At 40.0% G+C, this 17402-nt stretch overlaps 1 protein-coding gene across 1 annotated transcript in view; it reads right to left on the minus strand.

Moving 5' to 3' along the window:
• The window catches only part of LOC104276896 (utrophin-like), a gene marked incomplete at its 3' end in the record, with an annotated part of 91981 nt that overhangs the window by 44138 nt on the left and 30441 nt on the right, over window positions 1–17402 (minus strand). The window contains 12 exon segments of the mRNA XM_009873361.1: window positions 478–633; window positions 1228–1401; window positions 1709–1773; window positions 1776–1836; window positions 2163–2324; window positions 4620–4769; window positions 5276–5410; window positions 6079–6258; window positions 8049–8219; window positions 9176–9331; window positions 9769–9882; window positions 15619–15831. Coding sequence (XP_009871663.1) covers window positions 478–633; window positions 1228–1401; window positions 1709–1773; window positions 1776–1836; window positions 2163–2324; window positions 4620–4769; window positions 5276–5410; window positions 6079–6258; window positions 8049–8219; window positions 9176–9331; window positions 9769–9882; window positions 15619–15831 — 1737 coding nt within the window.

The raw sequence follows: 17402 nt of genomic DNA on the forward strand, positions 1-17402 counted from the left end.
GGGAAATACAGGTTTGCTTGCATTTTCTATTTTACGCTTCAACCCTTTAGATGAATTATGATTGGAAAGCATCCTGACACCTAAAATAAGTTTACATCCACTCAAACTTCTCCTATGACAATCTGATAGTAAACTGTCTTGCGGGCTGGTTTACAGACAAAAGAAGGTACAACAGTGCTGGAAGACTTTAACAAATAATAGGTCAGCTTTGCCAACAAAGAAAACTTTGACTCTTTCTGCAAGGCTACCTCCTCATCAGGAACACTCTGCGAGCACAGGGGTCTTGCACGACTACAAGACTGTTATGTGTAATCTTAATCTCTCAACTGATTGCTCCTGGATGTAGTAACTGGCCTGTACACTATCAGTATCAGAATCAAACTATTCAAAATATTCTATTCAAAATAGAATGACATCAAAACAAAGAAGGGAATTTATATGCAGATAAATGTTCATATGCACATTTGATTTTCTTACCTGTGCTCCCAAGTCATTGTAAAGAAATTTCAATGCTGTCAGTTGTTCATCCATCCCTTTGGGATTATCTGTCTGTTGTTTCTGTACAATCTGCCTTCCTGTCTTGATGACAGTTTCAACCTCCAATTTCACCTCACTGAGGGTTTTATAGAGTTTCTAAAAACACAAACACATACGCTGGCAATCAATTTGTAGTGCAGGTTTTCAGACTTTGCCTCATTTGGGGACCTGTCTGTCAGATTGTATTTAAACTCGGAACTATGGATTAAGAGAAATGCCTGCCAAGAATATTTCAAACTCCTGATGTTCCATATTACATTCACCCCCAAAAATAGAACTATTACAATAATTTAGCAGTAATTACTCCACAACTCCACCACATGTGGCAATGCTAACACTGCAATCTGCAGTTGATCTTATGTACCGTATTCTTGTTCAAATACTAAGAATCAAGCAAACCTCCCCCTGGAGTGATGCTTCTCCACAACACAAGGATGGGCCAAGAATGGGCATTTATAAAATTTCACCTGTTCCACCACATCTGTGAGCAATGACCCACTACTTTTATATCCACATTCTCATGCAGAAGAACTAGAGGATTTTAGTTATTGTTTCATTGGCATTTTGCAAAGAGTTATAACAGTTCCATCAGGACTTCAAGCAAAATTTCCTCAGGAGAGAGTTCAGGCAAAAATCATCACTCAAGAAAGAAACACCCCCAAGCATGAGTTAAGAACATGGTGTACTTACCATGCAACTGTCTAAATGAGCTTGAATTACATCTGGGTCAGTATCTTTCACATCCAAGACATGAAGTTCTGCTTTTACACCATCCAACACTCGCTTACAATCCAACATGCGCTGCTCAAAATTGGCTGGTTTCTGGAAAAGCTGATATTTTGTAGATACTTCTCGGAGTTTTCTCTGTTTTAATGAATATTAACGTTAGATGATTGTTTTAAATTAATACCTGCACTTCAAAAAATAACACTTAAAGCATCTCTCCCTGTAGATTCTGACTCAGTTCTCAGGACACCACAGCTCAGTGTATGCGACATTATGGTGCCTAGTGACATGGTTTAGTAGTGAATCTGGCATTGCTAGGTTGACAGTTGGACTTCCTGATGTTAAAGGTCTTTTCCAAGTAATTTCAATGAAATTACAGCAGTGTGTAACTGAAAACCAGTTGTTCTTCACATCTAAATTCTTAATGCAACTCTAGGTTTTTTACCTGCAAAGCATCCAGCTGAGTTCCACCACGGGGAGACCTGCATTCAGGAGAAGCAGGAGGGAAAAACGAGCACTTTTCTTGAGCTCTTCTAAGGTGGCCTCATGAGCTGCAATCTCAGCTTGAATTTTCTGCCAAGTTGTAGAAATAGGAAAAAAAAAAAAATGTTACAAAATTGCTTGAAAGAAGAGAAAGAGAAACTTGCTTATCATCTACAACTCTGTAGAAGTTAAGCACTACCAGGTTTATTTTATATATGCTGACTCTGGTTGCAGCTTGCTAAATTGAAAGCCTTTAAAATTGTTCTCGAAACAGGAAAACAACCCAAATTACAAAAGATACCACTCTGTACATCAGCCCAAGGCTGAAATGAAGTCTTAATGAATTACTAAGTCTAGGATGAGCACTACCGTGAGATACTTCAAAATATTTGGTGTGAAAAGTCATTCTGAAATACCTGGGCCTCCTGAGGCAGCTGAAAAGCATCCACTCGATCCGTCAGGTACGATGTCAGTTGTCTGTCCAGCTCTGCTAAGCTTTCCTGCAAGACCTGCAACATGTGGTCGGTTTCTCTCATGGTCTGAAGCTGCTGTTCCAAGGCGATCTGCCGGCTCACCGCCTGAGTGGGACAGAAAGGCAAGACAAGAGGGAGCAGTAATTTAACATGGGACTATATTAAACTTTCTCAAAACAAGGTAGGTGAGACCCAAAAATTCCTATGCCAGGAGAACTGTCTAAAAACCAACAGCAAGCCCTAGAAGGTAGCAATTCTTCAAGTCTGCTGTGATGCATATCAGTAACTGTCAAAGAGTGGCATGGAAGGAGATGACACCAAGTTCACAGATGACACCAAGCTGGGAGGGAGCGTCGATCTGCCAGAAGGTAGGAAGGCACTGCAGAGAGACCTGGACAGGCTGGGTCAATGGGCTGAGGCCAATGGTGTGAAGTTCAATAAGCCCAAGTGCAGAGTCCTACACTTTAGCCACAATAACCCCCTGCAGTGCTACCAACTGGAGGAGGAGTGGCTGGAGAGCAGCCCCACAGAGAGGGACCTGGGAGTGCTGGTTGACAACTGGCTGTACATGAGCCAGCAGTGTGCCCAGGTGGCCCGGAAGGCCAATGGCATCCTGGCTTGTATCAGGGACAGTGTGGCCAGCAGGAGCAGGGAGGTGATTCTGCCCCTGTGCTCAGCACTGGTGAGGCCTCACCTCGAGCCCTGTGTGCAGGTCTGGGCCCCTCACTGCAGGAAAGACATTGAGGGGCTGGAGCGGGTCCAGAGAAGAGCAACGAGGCTGGGGAAGGGACTGGAGGGAAAGTGCTGTGAGGAGAGGCTGAGGGAGCTGGGTCTGTTTAGCCGGGAGGAGACTCTGGGGGACCTTATCACTCTCTACAACTACCTGAAGGGAGGGTGTAGTCAGGTGGGGATCAGGGTCTTCTACCACGCAACCAGTGACAGGATAAGGGGGCATGATCTGAAACTGCATCAGGGGAGGTTTAGGTTGGATCTCAGGAAGCACTTCCTCACGGAGAGGGTGCTCAGGCACTGGGATGCACTGCCCAGGGCAGTGGTGGAGGTACCACCAGGGTGGATGTGGCACTTAGTGCCCTGGTCTGGCTGATGTGATGGTGTTGGGCCATAGGCTGGACTTGATGATCTCAGAGGTCTTGTCCAGCCTCAACAATTCTGTGATTCTCTGACAGTTCTGCTGCTAGATATACAGGACAGTGAAAATGGATCTGTCCTAACACCGCAGGAAGAAAGTGTTCTGCTAAAAAGCATACCCCTTTCAAAAATCAGCTATTTAATAGGAATCAGGGACTTTGTAATACACTGTAGATCAATACTGTTTGAAGTGTAAACTTGCACATTTTCTTTCAAAACAATAAACTCCTGTTACACTGTAAAAACAGAGGTTCACAGTTCCTTCCTTCCATTACCTCTCCCTTCAACAGCAAAACTTCTAAGGTCACCTAAAATATCACTGCCTCCATGGGAACAAATTTCCTGCTATCAATGCATGCACAGATCAATGGGTGCGTACATACACACACACACACACAGACGTGGAAAGTTGTCAACAGTCCAGTGTGCCAGCACTGCAGCTGCCAAAGCAGACAGTTTTTATATGGCAATAAATACTAGAAAAACCATAATGAATACTAACTTAAATGACAGCATATAGCCCCCAGCTGAGGGCACTACATCCATGTGGCTCACTGTAATAAGAATGAACTGAAATTCCCTCTATGACTACACTTTGGCAGCAACAGAAGAAAATTCCCAGCCTACAACTTGGCAGGGGCCTCTATCTCCAGGATAAAGAACACAAGTCACCAATTTATGCAACGTGAAATACAGTTAGGCTTCCTCTACTTGTTAAATCTAGAGAAGATTACACTGAAGTATGAGAGGAGGAAGGGAACAACATAACAGATGAGGAATTAGAAAATGCTTTCCTTCTGTTCCTTATTTCAGTGTGACTTCTTCTTAGCTATTTCATACAATGCAAATGTCACTTATTCATGTTCTTCATTTTTACAGTTAGTGAGCAGCTCACCAGTATTTATGGCAGTAGGAAGGGAATATTAACCTCAGTAATTAATCTGTCTCCCTTGAGATTGCATTTTTGTCAAAATTACCTAGAAAAGTACTAGAGTGTGCCCACAGTGCAAGGGTGTGCAAAACAACATCTGACTCAAGTCAGGAAAAGAAGGGGAAAAAAAGAAAATAAAAAAAGCATCTTGCTTTTCAGGCATTATTCCAAACTGAAAACAGCTGACAACATTGTGAAGGTTTTCTTTCTCTTCCCGTATTGCAGTTCTGCATCTATGAATTCAGCTCTGTAACAGGAATCATTTCAGACCACTGAGCTGCAAAACCCACTCTTCTTCAACCCTGCCCCCAAATTCTTACCAAGTGACTCAATTCTTCGTAGCGGGCATTGAAAGCCTCCAATTTTTCACTGATGATATCATCAAGGATCCCTCCATCAATCAGTGTCTGCCCAAGTTCCCGAATCTGGGTTCGATTATCAGCTGGATGACGCAGGACTGATTCCAAGGACTAATTAGAGAGAATTTTAAAGGTCAAGACACTGAATATTACTGCATTTTCAGAGGTGGAAATCTGGCTGCATGTACAGAAGTTTTACACTTCAAATATCTTGAGAGTGCTCTAAAAGCACTAATTAGTTATAGCTTAATCCATGATGGCACAAGGGAAATATGGCGATTATTTTCCTTTAGATAATTTAAACTTTTCAGCACTTCTTGTCGATCCACATCATTTCATACAATAGCACTGGAAGGAATTAATCAATTCACAAGAGACAGAAGAGAGCATAGTATTTTATCATGCTACCAAGTACTGCACAATCATGCACAGCAAAATTCATCTTTTGGTGGACAATCTTACAAACACCCATTCCAGATTCAGAGTAATACGTTTATTTAACCCAAGAAAGAAGAATATTCAACGTGTATTTCAGTATTTTACTAATACGTAGAATTAATGTGTTTTCAAATGAAGCTGTCTGAAAAGTTACCAATCTGATTGAATGGCTACAATACCTCAAGAGCATCATTGACAGCATCCAACTTATCAGGCATATTTTCTGTCATTTGTACCCTTTCTTCCAAATTGTTTAGCCAAGCTGTTTCTAAATCAAGATACTGAAGCAGCTCAATCCAACAGGACCACACCTCCTAGGAGCAACAGAAAAGACATAAATCAGCCTAGAATGTCAGGCATAGCTCGTATATCTTATGAACAGTTTAAAGAAATTATGTTTCCAAGACTCTCAACTAAAATAGACAGGTAGAAAGTATTCAAAACCATGCCATGGCACAGTAATATCTAGATAGGAAAACCTGCTACTATAGCAGCACAATAAGAAGAAGCACGCAAAATACACAGAAGTCTCTAAACTCATGCTAAAATTATCACTGACATACAGATTCTTACAATGATTTATGAATGCAACAAAATGCATCCATTCCTCTTGAAAGAGAGGATATACACAACCTACCCTAAACTATAATCAACATGTTCTAATTATCACTGTATTTCAACCTTTAATCTCTGAGAAGTTTCTTTTTGTCATTTTGAAGGATGCAAAGATAACAGAGCTGAGACAAGTTACTTATTCGCACAACTATGGGTTACAACACTGACCACAAAAGCAAAGTTAGATGATGCCTCGTGGATTCCAAGGATGTCATTTCAAGGGAAAACAATCTCAGAAAGGAGTCACAGCTAAACATATTTATGCTGAAGTTCTTCATTAACTGACAAATTTGGACAATTTCAGCGTTGGGACAATTTCTTGCACCACCTGTCCCCACTTCACTACGATGAGCGCTGCCATTCTTACCTCTAAAGTGTGGCATTTCCCCCGGATCCGATTGCACAGTAGCTGGTAGTTCTCCAGCACAACGTTCAGCTCTGTCGCCAGGTCCTGCCCACTGGACGGCACTTTGGTGGCCAACATCTTGATGTTGTCTTTGAGAATCTTCACCCGCACCTCTTTCTGCAACACATCCTCCTTCGCTCTCTGCCCAAAGAAACGTATTGTACGATCAGCTCTCAATTGCTGTAAGGGCAGCTATTCACCACACAGACCTGCAACTACAGTGTTGGGAGCTCTCCCACAGCTGCTGAGTGCACTAGAGGAACATGCAAAAAGAATTCCTTCAACCCAACTGCACTCAGAGGAGCTTGGTAACAAATAGACAAGATAACCACAGTACAACTCCCAACACATGGGCCTGGTGAGATCATACTATCAGTCGTCAAATTTTGCCCTAACCAAAAAGCAGGAAGCACAATAGCTGGAAAACAGATCACTTAGACCAGCCCAAGCATGACTCTGTTGAGACAACTAGAAGCCTCCAGTAATAGAGACTGTTCCATATCTCTTTCTAAGGGTTCAAGGACAACTTTCCAAAGTTGAACTACCTCTGATGTATAAGGCACTAAACTCTATGGTATTACTTAGTACACAGCAACATTATTGTTGCACACATTGTTCAAGTTGTCTTCTAAATGTAAGGCAATCAAAAAAAGGTCAGTTAATGGAAAGGCAAGGAAACGAAAAAATCTGAGGAACATTTTACGGCAGGATTATCAAAAATCATCCAGCCTCATCTTAAATCTGCTCCTTCAAACGTCAGCCGGAGTTGCACTCTCTGTTCAAATCAGAGTAAAATTAAGCAAGCTCAATAGTTTTTCAAAACCTTATGCAAAAGTGTTCCAGGTCAAATATACAGACTGTTCCTTCCCAGTCCTAAAAGTTATCCCAGCATAACATTCTCATTGTAAATGACAGAGAATATGCAAGTGTTACAGTAAGCTTACTGGCTCACCGACCTATCTGCCAAATTTAAAAGTACAGAATATAATCTGGATATGACAGCGGTAAATGTGCTCCCAAGTCTCTCAGATTTGCCAATGAAAAGAAGGTTCTTTCACTTTTTGGCTTGTAAAAAAAACAGATTGTATGATCTCAAATGGCTTCAAAGGACATGAATATATTAAAACACTTGTTAAAGACCGCTTCAGAAAGTCCCTTCAAAAAGAACAATTCAAAACTTCGAACAGATTTGTCAAGGCACTTGTAAGGGAGAATTTTTTTCTTTTTAACACACCATTGAGTAATAGCATAGCGGATACTCATTTAAATAATGTGCATATAAGTCAAAACTTTTGTGATTATATGCCTGAACTCTCAGATTTGAAAGCAGAGAGAATTACTGTTTACGCTGTACATACATCCAAGAAAATTAACTACTCAACTGGTAATTTATAATAAGACAAAAATAGCTCCTTCCTCTCCATTTTTTTGGCCACCAATCCCAGTATCGCTTTTGCAACAGATGAGGAACACAGGATAACCTTACAACAGCACTGTTTTAAACTGCTTCTCTAAATGTGGAGTTACCCTATCTAGGGGACAAGGAACTGAAGCCCAAGAGCTTGGAGCAGAAGAATGTGTTTCCACAGCTGCTAACTTAGAGATATATAATATCACCTTTCTAATCTCCTGTAATAAGTTTCCATATTCCTAGTCTTTAATATATTATACATACCAAGCGTGGCTCAACAGCTGGGCAAGCTGCTATTCATTATAAAATCCCTACCCCTCATGGCCAAGTAGAGCATCTGCTTTTATAGTTTGTGCTTTAAAAACAAAAATTCCACAAATCAAAGCTGAAAAATACCACTAATCCTGCCACGACCTGAGCTCATTTCTATATAGATAATAATTCCACAAAAGGTCAAGCTCCAAAGCCATTAAGTTCTTTCTCTTTAATCAGGTTTCTAAAATGCCCTGGTATTGCTGACCTTCATTTCCTCCACTGCATTCTCTAGTTCTTCAGGGGACTTGTATTCAAAATCTTTCTCCAAATACTCTTCTTCGGCTTGGGTCATCCATTCTTGCATCTCTGCCAAATCCTTCTTCAGATTTACAGCTTTTTCCTGACTTTCAGACAGGCGATTTTTCTGACTAATGATCTACAATTCAAGGTGGAGAAAGAAAAACAGTTTTGTTACTTAAATGTCCTTATATATGTGAAAAAAACATAAGTCTTTGTTAAAGCATTTTACTATCAAAAGATTTTCAGGTCATTTTAACTAACAAAACACTTTTTTACATGCACACACACTCAAGCTCATGATCTGTTCTTAGCAGATCAACAAAATCTAGAGGTAAGGGAAGGAGGAAAATGACCTGGTCTTCCTCATCATATGTAAACTAGTAACAATCCCATGAAAATGTCAGAGAGAAAAAAACCTCTTCTGATCACAAGTATCACATAGCTAGACACAGCTTCATGCATAGCATTAAAATACCCCTCAGGCCTCACTTTTTTCCACTGCCCAGGATACCTGGATTCTGTATCAACAGCAAAGTTCTCCAGCACAAATCCTCACCAAGCATTGCAAATGAAGAGTATGTTTCTACTGACAGCAGAAAGCTCTCATCCAAAAGAAAGAAACAACCAAACACACCAGACTGAAGTGGTAGTCTATTTATAGCCATTTATTATTTAAATCTGCTTGGAAGCAGGCAGAAATTACACTGGGCCAGAAAAATACTCCAAATTTCAGGAACAACAGAACAAGAAGGTGAGACTTCCCTCCCACTCACTCCAGAAAGCACAGCATGAGGGAAAGTGAACAAATTAATTTTTAGTTACAAAGAGCTCTTTTGGCTCCTTCCAGTTAGGTACTGAGAAGTGCATGTAGGCAAACCAAACTAGTGTTGCACAGGTGTCCCCTACCAGGTTTGCACTTCTGAAGGATCGGATGCGCAAAGTTGGATTTCAGCCACTTTGAGAGCGGGACAAGTAAAACATAATTCATCCCACTGTTTCACTACTTCACCTCTTCACCTTCCTACCAAAGCCACACAACTCCACAAACAGCTGCAGTAACAAGCGCCCGCTACCAACACATGGGGAACTCACCTGTTTGCTCAGTTTCTCCCACTGAGTCTGGCAGTCTGCTAGCCTAGACTTGGCCCAAGTATTAACGCCTGCAATAGGCTGAGCTCTTAAAGCAGACTCCACTTCTTTCATCTCTTTCAGTGATGGCTCAATCGTCTCCATTTCATTGACGAGCGTCTGAGTATGCATCAGAGAAAATGTTCTTTAGCATGACATTACGTAAATTTACAGCATGCCAATAATTTTGCAATTTTAAATTATTCCAGAGCAATTTGAATATAAAATCAGTGCAAAAAGCACTTTTCATTCACACATTCAATGCCCTAATCACAAAATTGGGAAAAAAACATATAAACATTTTATGAGGAAATAAAGTCAACTTGCAGAAGAGTATTTGTAAGCATGGCAAAGTCCTTTGAAAAGTACAAAGCACAAAGCGTTATAGCTACACACAAGGAACAAATTAAAATGAGCCCTGAAGAAAAATAAAATCATTTTTCTGGCAGGCTTTATGAAATATGTCACGGACAATATTAGTAAAACAAGCAAAATAATAAAGAAGAGATGCTAGTCATTACTTATTTCAAAGAATTCCATAAAGAAGCAAAACTCACTGTGCACTGGTCAAGTTGTCTTTGAAGACCTTCTGTATCCCCTTGAACAGCCTTTTCTGTCAATAAGAAGTCTTTCACACCATCCATCCACTTATGTACAACTTTCAAGTCAGTCTAAATCAAATACAGTAAAGAAGAGTGAATATAATGCACTGAAGAATGTTTGGCTCTTTCATTTCAACTTTTAGCAGTGTCGAAAGAGTATCTTACAAGGTGTTAGCACTGCCTTGGTTCTGGATCAGACGACCTGTGGTTTAACTTCTGGTTTTCATTGTTTGGTGTGTTTTTTCCCCCCCTCAATTTCTCTGTTCTCAGACTTACATGAAAATTAAATTTACAGCAATGATACTCTCCCATCCGCACCGCAGCATGGGTTGACGCTACAGTGCTCCAGGCTATCTATCCCACAGAAACACAGGATCGAGCAGGAAGGTGAGTGTGGCTTCAAAAAGTATGTAGTTACCCTTTACACGAAGGACCTGGCTGAAGGCAGGGGAATAGCATTTACCAGAGAACAGAAACTATGTAACGGCTGCCTCCACCACGCTCATTCAAGAGACATCAAGGCCCTGTAGAAATATATGTGGGGAGAAGAAGAGGGGGTAATGCTAAACATACTGGACAGAGAGAAGCTCTGCTGTGAAAGCCATTCACCTTACAGAGAAACACAAGAATAAAAGGAAAATACCACAGAGGATTAGACTAACCACTAAAAAAAATGAAAAAAAAAATAGCTGTTCGAGGGAAATGGTAGCTACTGCACTCATTAGAACAAGGCACAGCGAAAGAAAGTAAATACATAATTTCATAGTGACCTGACCTAACATTTCATAGTTGCCTTATATCCTGCAATGATGCAGGTGGGGAGGGAGACAGGAGAGTTGTCATCTCCTTCTCATGCAATTGTGGATGTTCCTGGTCACCCTTACCAACAAAACCTCCACAGATTTAGAGCAGGGAGGAAGTTTCTCCTTATCCTGATTCAACTGAGTCACGACTGTCATTTTTTTTAAATCCAGTTGGGATTTCTTTTAAACAACATTTTTTGACTGGTGGGGTGTTTTTTTTAACAGATGACATCTTTTTATTCTGACACAATCATCACTACAGAGCACTGTTACTATGCAGTCAAGTCTTAGCTCATCAGTTTCACCTTCTACTCTGCATGTCACCAAGGAGAAAAGCACACACATTGCTTCCCTAAAAACCTTGCAATAAGAGTTCTTTCAAGATCAATAAGTATACACTCCTTCTCAAAAAAAAAGTCTGCTCTAATGGAAACCCATTAAACCAAGAACATGTTTATTTTTAGGCCAGCACTACCATTAGAGGTCAAAGACATAACATTTTCTTCATTCCTTTTCCATTTGGGGGGAATTTCCTGCAGCTGATTAGTCTGAAAATCATTGTAAAAAAAACCAAAACAACCAAACAGAAACAAAACAGATCCCAGGAGGCTTAACATGAACCATGACTTAATGTAAAAAATACATATTTACAAAGGCTGCCATTTGACAAGGCATTTTAGCATATACCTAATTTAGCTTGCTTATAGTAAGCTACTTACATAAGTAGCTGAAATAAATTAAATGGTATTACTCACAAAGTTAGGCTACATTTAAATAACTTTCTGAATCACAAGCCAAGTCTATAGAAGTTTAATGAAGTAAATGTTCCTGCATTGCCCAGGTAAAGAATTCACAATGGTCAAATATCTAGTGTAGGTTGTTGGTGTACAAGAGCTCACAATTTTAGATGTGAAATAAAACACTGGGTCAGTTTCCAAAACGTATTACAGGCAGGAACAAAGATCAAGTACGCTTAATTTTTACTTGTTCACTCCTACAAAAAACACATGATCCACAGCCATGCAGTAGATTTTAAAGAACTGAAGGTAATACATACTTAAAGACACAGCAGGCCATGCAATTATTAGAGGTAAGCTAACAGAGAGTACGAGATACAGGAATTTTTATCAGAAAACACAATGTGCAAAACTGATAAAATGAGCCCTGTGTATTTTCGCCAGCACATGAGTATTAGACAGTCTCACAGTGAAACACAGATCACGTCACTAATGCACTTGTCAGCTTGGGGGAGCCTCTGTCACATCACAAATCACAGAAGGGCCACCTGAGCGACAGGACCCACAGGCATATCTGCCACTGACTTGCTCATCAGACTAACCAGGAAGCACGGTTCACCCATCTGCTCCTCACTGTTAAACTGAGACTACTTACATTCAGTTTCTTTTCAAAAACCTAAACGTGCTGTTTTGGGGAATGTCAGTTTTTAAAAGTGAATTAGGAAAAAAAGAAACATTCAAAATAAGCCAACAGTTGTGTGCAGCTGGACATGACCGTATGTTCTCCAAGGGCTGCCATTCAGTTACTTTTTTTTTAACTCCTTAACTTCTGAATTATTTTTCTTTCCTTTAATAGTCAGACACTTCATCTCCTCTATTAACCAAGAAGATATCGCCCAGCTATTGTTCAAACTGATCTTGTGTCTCTGGTACCACGTTTCTAGTACTGACCCATCCACTGTCTGCACCAGGACGACATACCCAGTCTCCCATATCAACCTTTCTGGCAGTGCAAGTTCCATCCTGATTTGTCCACTGCCTTCCACAACACTTTATTCAACTTGCTCCATATTCTCACTTTTATTCATACAGTGCTAGACTACAGAAATCTCTGTATAGATTAGTACCACCCCTTCAAAATGAAAATTCAATTCATGAGAAAACACCCCCACTGTAAGCCCCATATTTCTACAGACAGCACCACTTTGCATTTCTTTCCTTTTCAATTATTTAATAACTATTTCTGTTGGGTTTTTTCTGCTTTTAATTTAATCGATTAACTCTGCCTCTGTACTTCGCATTTTAACGTAACAGGAAAGTTTTTAACAGCTTGCTCAGGCCAACATTCTGTTCTCAGATCTATACAACAGCACGCGGCCTCAGTGCTCTGCTGTCCACAGCTCTTCAAAACTTCCATGGGCATAAAAATTCCCATCCGTCACCAGCAACTGTGTCTTATACATGGTGGTACCAACATCACTTTGGACAGCTGTGGAGAACAGGACACCTCACCTTTAGCCACAAAAAAAGATATGAATAATTGATTACTAAAAAATCCTGCCATGCTAATGCTGTACATCCTACCTTTGGTGAAACATGAGAGAAATTTTAGCTTTTAGGAGCCATTCTTCACCCAGTTAAAGCTATGATTTAGGAAATTAGGTGCATTGTACAGACCACACAACTGAACATGATTCAAGTGCAGAAGAGATTTGCACTTACAAGGAACTACAGGAGAGAAAAAACACCACTAAAAGTGATGAGGTAAGTAGGTCTTGCTCAGTGTAGCTATAGATAATCAAGGCAATTGGAAAGCTGCAATCATCTGAAGAACAACACGGATGGAAAGTTGTTGCACAAAAGACATTAAAGCAGGCTTACATGTAGAATATTTATTCTATCATGTTAAATGACTAATTAGTGTAACTGGAAAGAGGAAAGGGAAGAAAATGAGACCCAGTGGGATACTGCATATTTAGGTCAGAGGCAGGCAAAAAATGAATGATGAAGTAGTTACGAGAAAATAATCACCAACGGCCTGGCTAAGCCTTAGAAGTTAATTTCTTCAGCTCCTGTACAAGACAGCTCACTTGGGGCAGTCAGCAGCCAGTGACCTGCAGCATCAGGCCACATCATCCCACAGGCTGCTGCAAGTAGCTACAGAAGGGTGGGTTTGAAGGAACCAGACTGAAATGAGAAACACTTTTGAATGTAGGTGCACTAGTACACATATTCCTGAACATGTTTTTAAGGGGGGGGGGGGGGGAAGCACGGGAAGTAGCAGGGACATCCCCTATCTTTATGTTTCAGGTACTAAAGCCTAAGAATTTTACACAGAAGTGTTACATAAAAGTAACACTTTTCCTCTGAAAACCTACTCATATGGTGGTTCGTGGCTTCCATTTACAAGGTCACAAGCCTAGACTGGACCACCATACCTGTGCTATTCATACACACACATCTCACATACACACTGCTAGCAACAGCTCAAGTCCTGAAACAAATAATTAGTGAATAACACTATGAGCAGGAGCAAGATTTTGCCTTGCGTCTTTGCGCAAGTAAAACTTTTCACGGGAGCATGGGTCCGTACTCTGCTATTTATTGTCATTTCGCTACAATCTGCTACCCCTGCTCAAGCTCTTCTAGGTTTGTGGGTTGTTGGGTTTTTTTTAAATATTAACAAAAAAATAAATAAAAATAAATAATTCAGACTTGAGGCTTTTACCACTTTTATACCATAATCAGCAATGGCTTGTCCAGCTTTCTCTGCAACATCACACAAGTCAGTTATCTGACCTTACTAATAGAGTTCAATGTAAACACGTGTCTATACTTGAGTAGTCATTAAGGATCCTGTCCAGCTTAAAATTAAAAAAAAAAAAAAAATAGAAAAAATAGAAAAAAAACACACACAGTTTGAAGTTTGAAACTCCTATCAAATAAAAGAACTGGTTTCCGCTTCAGAGTGAGGTGTGAGCAACACAGACTTCGGGGGAAATGCAGTGGTGTGCACACAATGTTCTGAGAAGGGAATATGCAGCAAGTTGTTGTTTATAAACCATGTAATACATATTCTGAATCAAAAAGAAGGTAAACAAGCCCACATGTTACAATGTTTAATGCACGTGAAAATACAGATTTTTGTTAGTTAATGGTTGTGACTTAATTCTGAGAGAGAATCTCTAAAAGCACCTTCTTGCTTTTTGAAATTTAAAATGTAATATGAAAATTAGTATGAAATCTAAAGTCTAGTTAAACATAACTCTCAGGGGAAAAAATGAACAAGCCTTATATTTGGGCTTTTATACAGCTCTGATTGGCTTATACTTTCAAGCTGATACTGAAGAATGGTTAGTGCCTATTTAACTTCTGCGTCGCAATAACACTGCCATGAGCTAAATCAAGATTCATTCAGTTTTCATTATTTTTTTCCTCTCTCCAGAGGAATATAAATAGTCTAGAGAAAGGACTTAAAGCAAACACAAAGAAACCCATCTAACCAGGAAATACCAAGTCAACTTTGGTAAAGTTACTTAGGCACTTATCTCTCCTTTCTTTATCAACAGGTGAAACATCTAAATACCCTTGCTTTTAATCCCTTGATTTTAAAAGCATTGATTTTCTATCATGCAAGTTTTCATGTGTGTAGATATATTTATATTATATATATATCTATAAATATGAGTGTTGATTAATCTTAATTCTTTAAATCTCCTTCCCTGACACTTCAGAGGCCATCTGTTGCAACTGAAAAACTGTACCTAAGCATTTTCTTTACTTTCTTTTTTAATAGGCTGTGCTAGTTCTTTATTACTGTTGATAGAAACTCGACTTGAAGGGATGGATTTTTTGTAGTGCGCAAGGAATTTTGATTTTAGATATCGAACTAGGAAGGCATTGGGCATCTGACACCAACCACAAAAGAGGGCACTCTGCCTCTAGTGGGATCAAGCCTTCAACAGCACAGCTGACATACCCTTGACTTAAGAGTAACCTTTGCTTCTGGTATTGAAAGAAGAGGAATGCTAATCTTAAGTGAAAACTAATTAGAAGATAAATTAATATCGTGGGCATGTTAAAAGTTCTCTGCTACCCTGTTACAAATACATTATATATGCTTACAGCCTGTGCCAGACATGTGGCCCACCAACATTTCACTTCTCAGTCAGTAACATCTGGACTCCTGCAGGAACACAGAGGAAAAAAAGTGGTCTCTAAAAGAAATGTGTTATGTAGGAAAGTGAAAAATCCTTTCATTTTACCTCAAATACTCTCAGCTTGGATGTAATTTCCTCCAGCAGTTTAACATCTTTGGAAATCTTGAGCTTTAACTTGTCCCAATGTCCCTGCACATGCTTGAACTCTTGCACATAGACCTTTTTTGTATCAGAAGCAGCATGTTTCTCCAAAGCCTTTGTTTCTTCAGCAAGCTTATCTACTCTGGGCTTCTGGGCTTCCAATGTCTCGTAAGCCAGCTACAAGAAAAAAAAAGATAAAGAAATGTCTGTTTCCCATATCACCCATACAACAGGTACACATTTACATAGAAGTGCAAGTACACCAAAGGTTTTGTTGCGCAGAGCACAGATTCAGTAAAGAGTAATACTGCCGTTACTGCAGTTATTGCAGCACAGATGTCCAAATGACTTTTTAAGTAGTAAAATCTTCAGCTGTTCTGCTGGTGCTGTAGAAATTACTGACTGGGCTGAAAAGCCTGATGACGTAGCTAAACACACCCAAGCACGTACACCTCTCACGTGCTGTGTGGTATCAGCACTCAAGTTAGCAAAGCAGTGGCTACACCGCACTGCAGTCCCAAAAGCAACTGCAATGTAGACACACCAGGACCTCAGTTTTCTCATTCCCTGCACAGGTGCGTGGCTTTTTTACAGAAAACAAAAAATAAAACCCACACAAACAGGCTGAGTGTGTACTTCTAGCTGCAATGAAAGGTCTCGAGTTTCGAAAGCAATTCTTCCAGCTGGAATACAGGGAGGATGCAATCTGAATATATTCACTATGGCACTTGAGTCAAAATAGCTAATTTCCTAATATTAACAAAAAATAACAACTGAAAGTATAAGCCAAGACATGAAAAACAGTGTCACATCATTGAACTGGTTATTTTGGTTATCCTGCTTAACTTTTTTTTAAAAGTTTGGAATGAACACATGTATTAATTTAACTTTGCTAGTATACACATTCAGTATGTACAGATGGGATGTGCACACATATATTTTACTGGATTTTCCTGAAGAAGAAACTCCTTTTCAACATGTTTATGTTCTCAATTTTATCTTGTATTTACAGGAAAGAAACAGGATAAAATGTACTATTTCGTCTAAAAAGACAGGCAGTGAGGCAGTAATAAGGCTGGGAAGAGATGTTTCTGCAGAGAAGAGCTTTCTGTGCAGACTGGGTCAATCCCTGGCTTAGGTCCATGCCTGAAACACTTATCAGTGCTGGCTACAATGCAGAAGGAGGAGGTGGACAATCCCAGGTCCACAAGCAGCTCATCATCTACAGTTTGTTTTTATGTCCTATCACAGTCTTTAAAGCTCCCACACCGGCATAGTGCATCCTTTCAGGTTAATTAGTCTCTAAAGAAAAGGAAGAGGAGGGACTTGAGCAGAAGCAGGAAAAGATAAGCCTCCAAAGACTAAATGCGATTGCAATCAGAATCATAGAATCATAGAACTGTCAGGGTTGAAAGGGACCTTAAAGATCATCTAGTTCCAAGCCCCCCACCATGCGGAGGGACATTCCCCACTAGACCATGTTGCCCAGAGCCACTGGGGCTCCAGCCAGTGGATGGACCAGAAAATCTCTGCCGACTTTAAATACTACTGAGGCAACATTAAAAAAGAAAACCAAGGAACTCAGTTTACCTTTTTTTTTTAATCTATCTGCCAATTCAAAAAAACCAAAGCACTAATAACCCTCTTTACTGAGCTTTTAAAAATACCTATTTGACCACTCTCTGCTGAATAGAGAAGGATATCAAGACAGACATGGCCTCTCCCCACCCAGAAGCCAGAGTTCAAGA

The sequence above is a fragment of the Apaloderma vittatum genome, unplaced genomic scaffold (genome assembly GCF_000703405.1).
Source record: "Apaloderma vittatum isolate BGI_N311 unplaced genomic scaffold, ASM70340v1 scaffold7127, whole genome shotgun sequence".
Lineage (NCBI taxonomy): Eukaryota > Metazoa > Chordata > Aves > Trogoniformes > Trogonidae > Apaloderma > Apaloderma vittatum.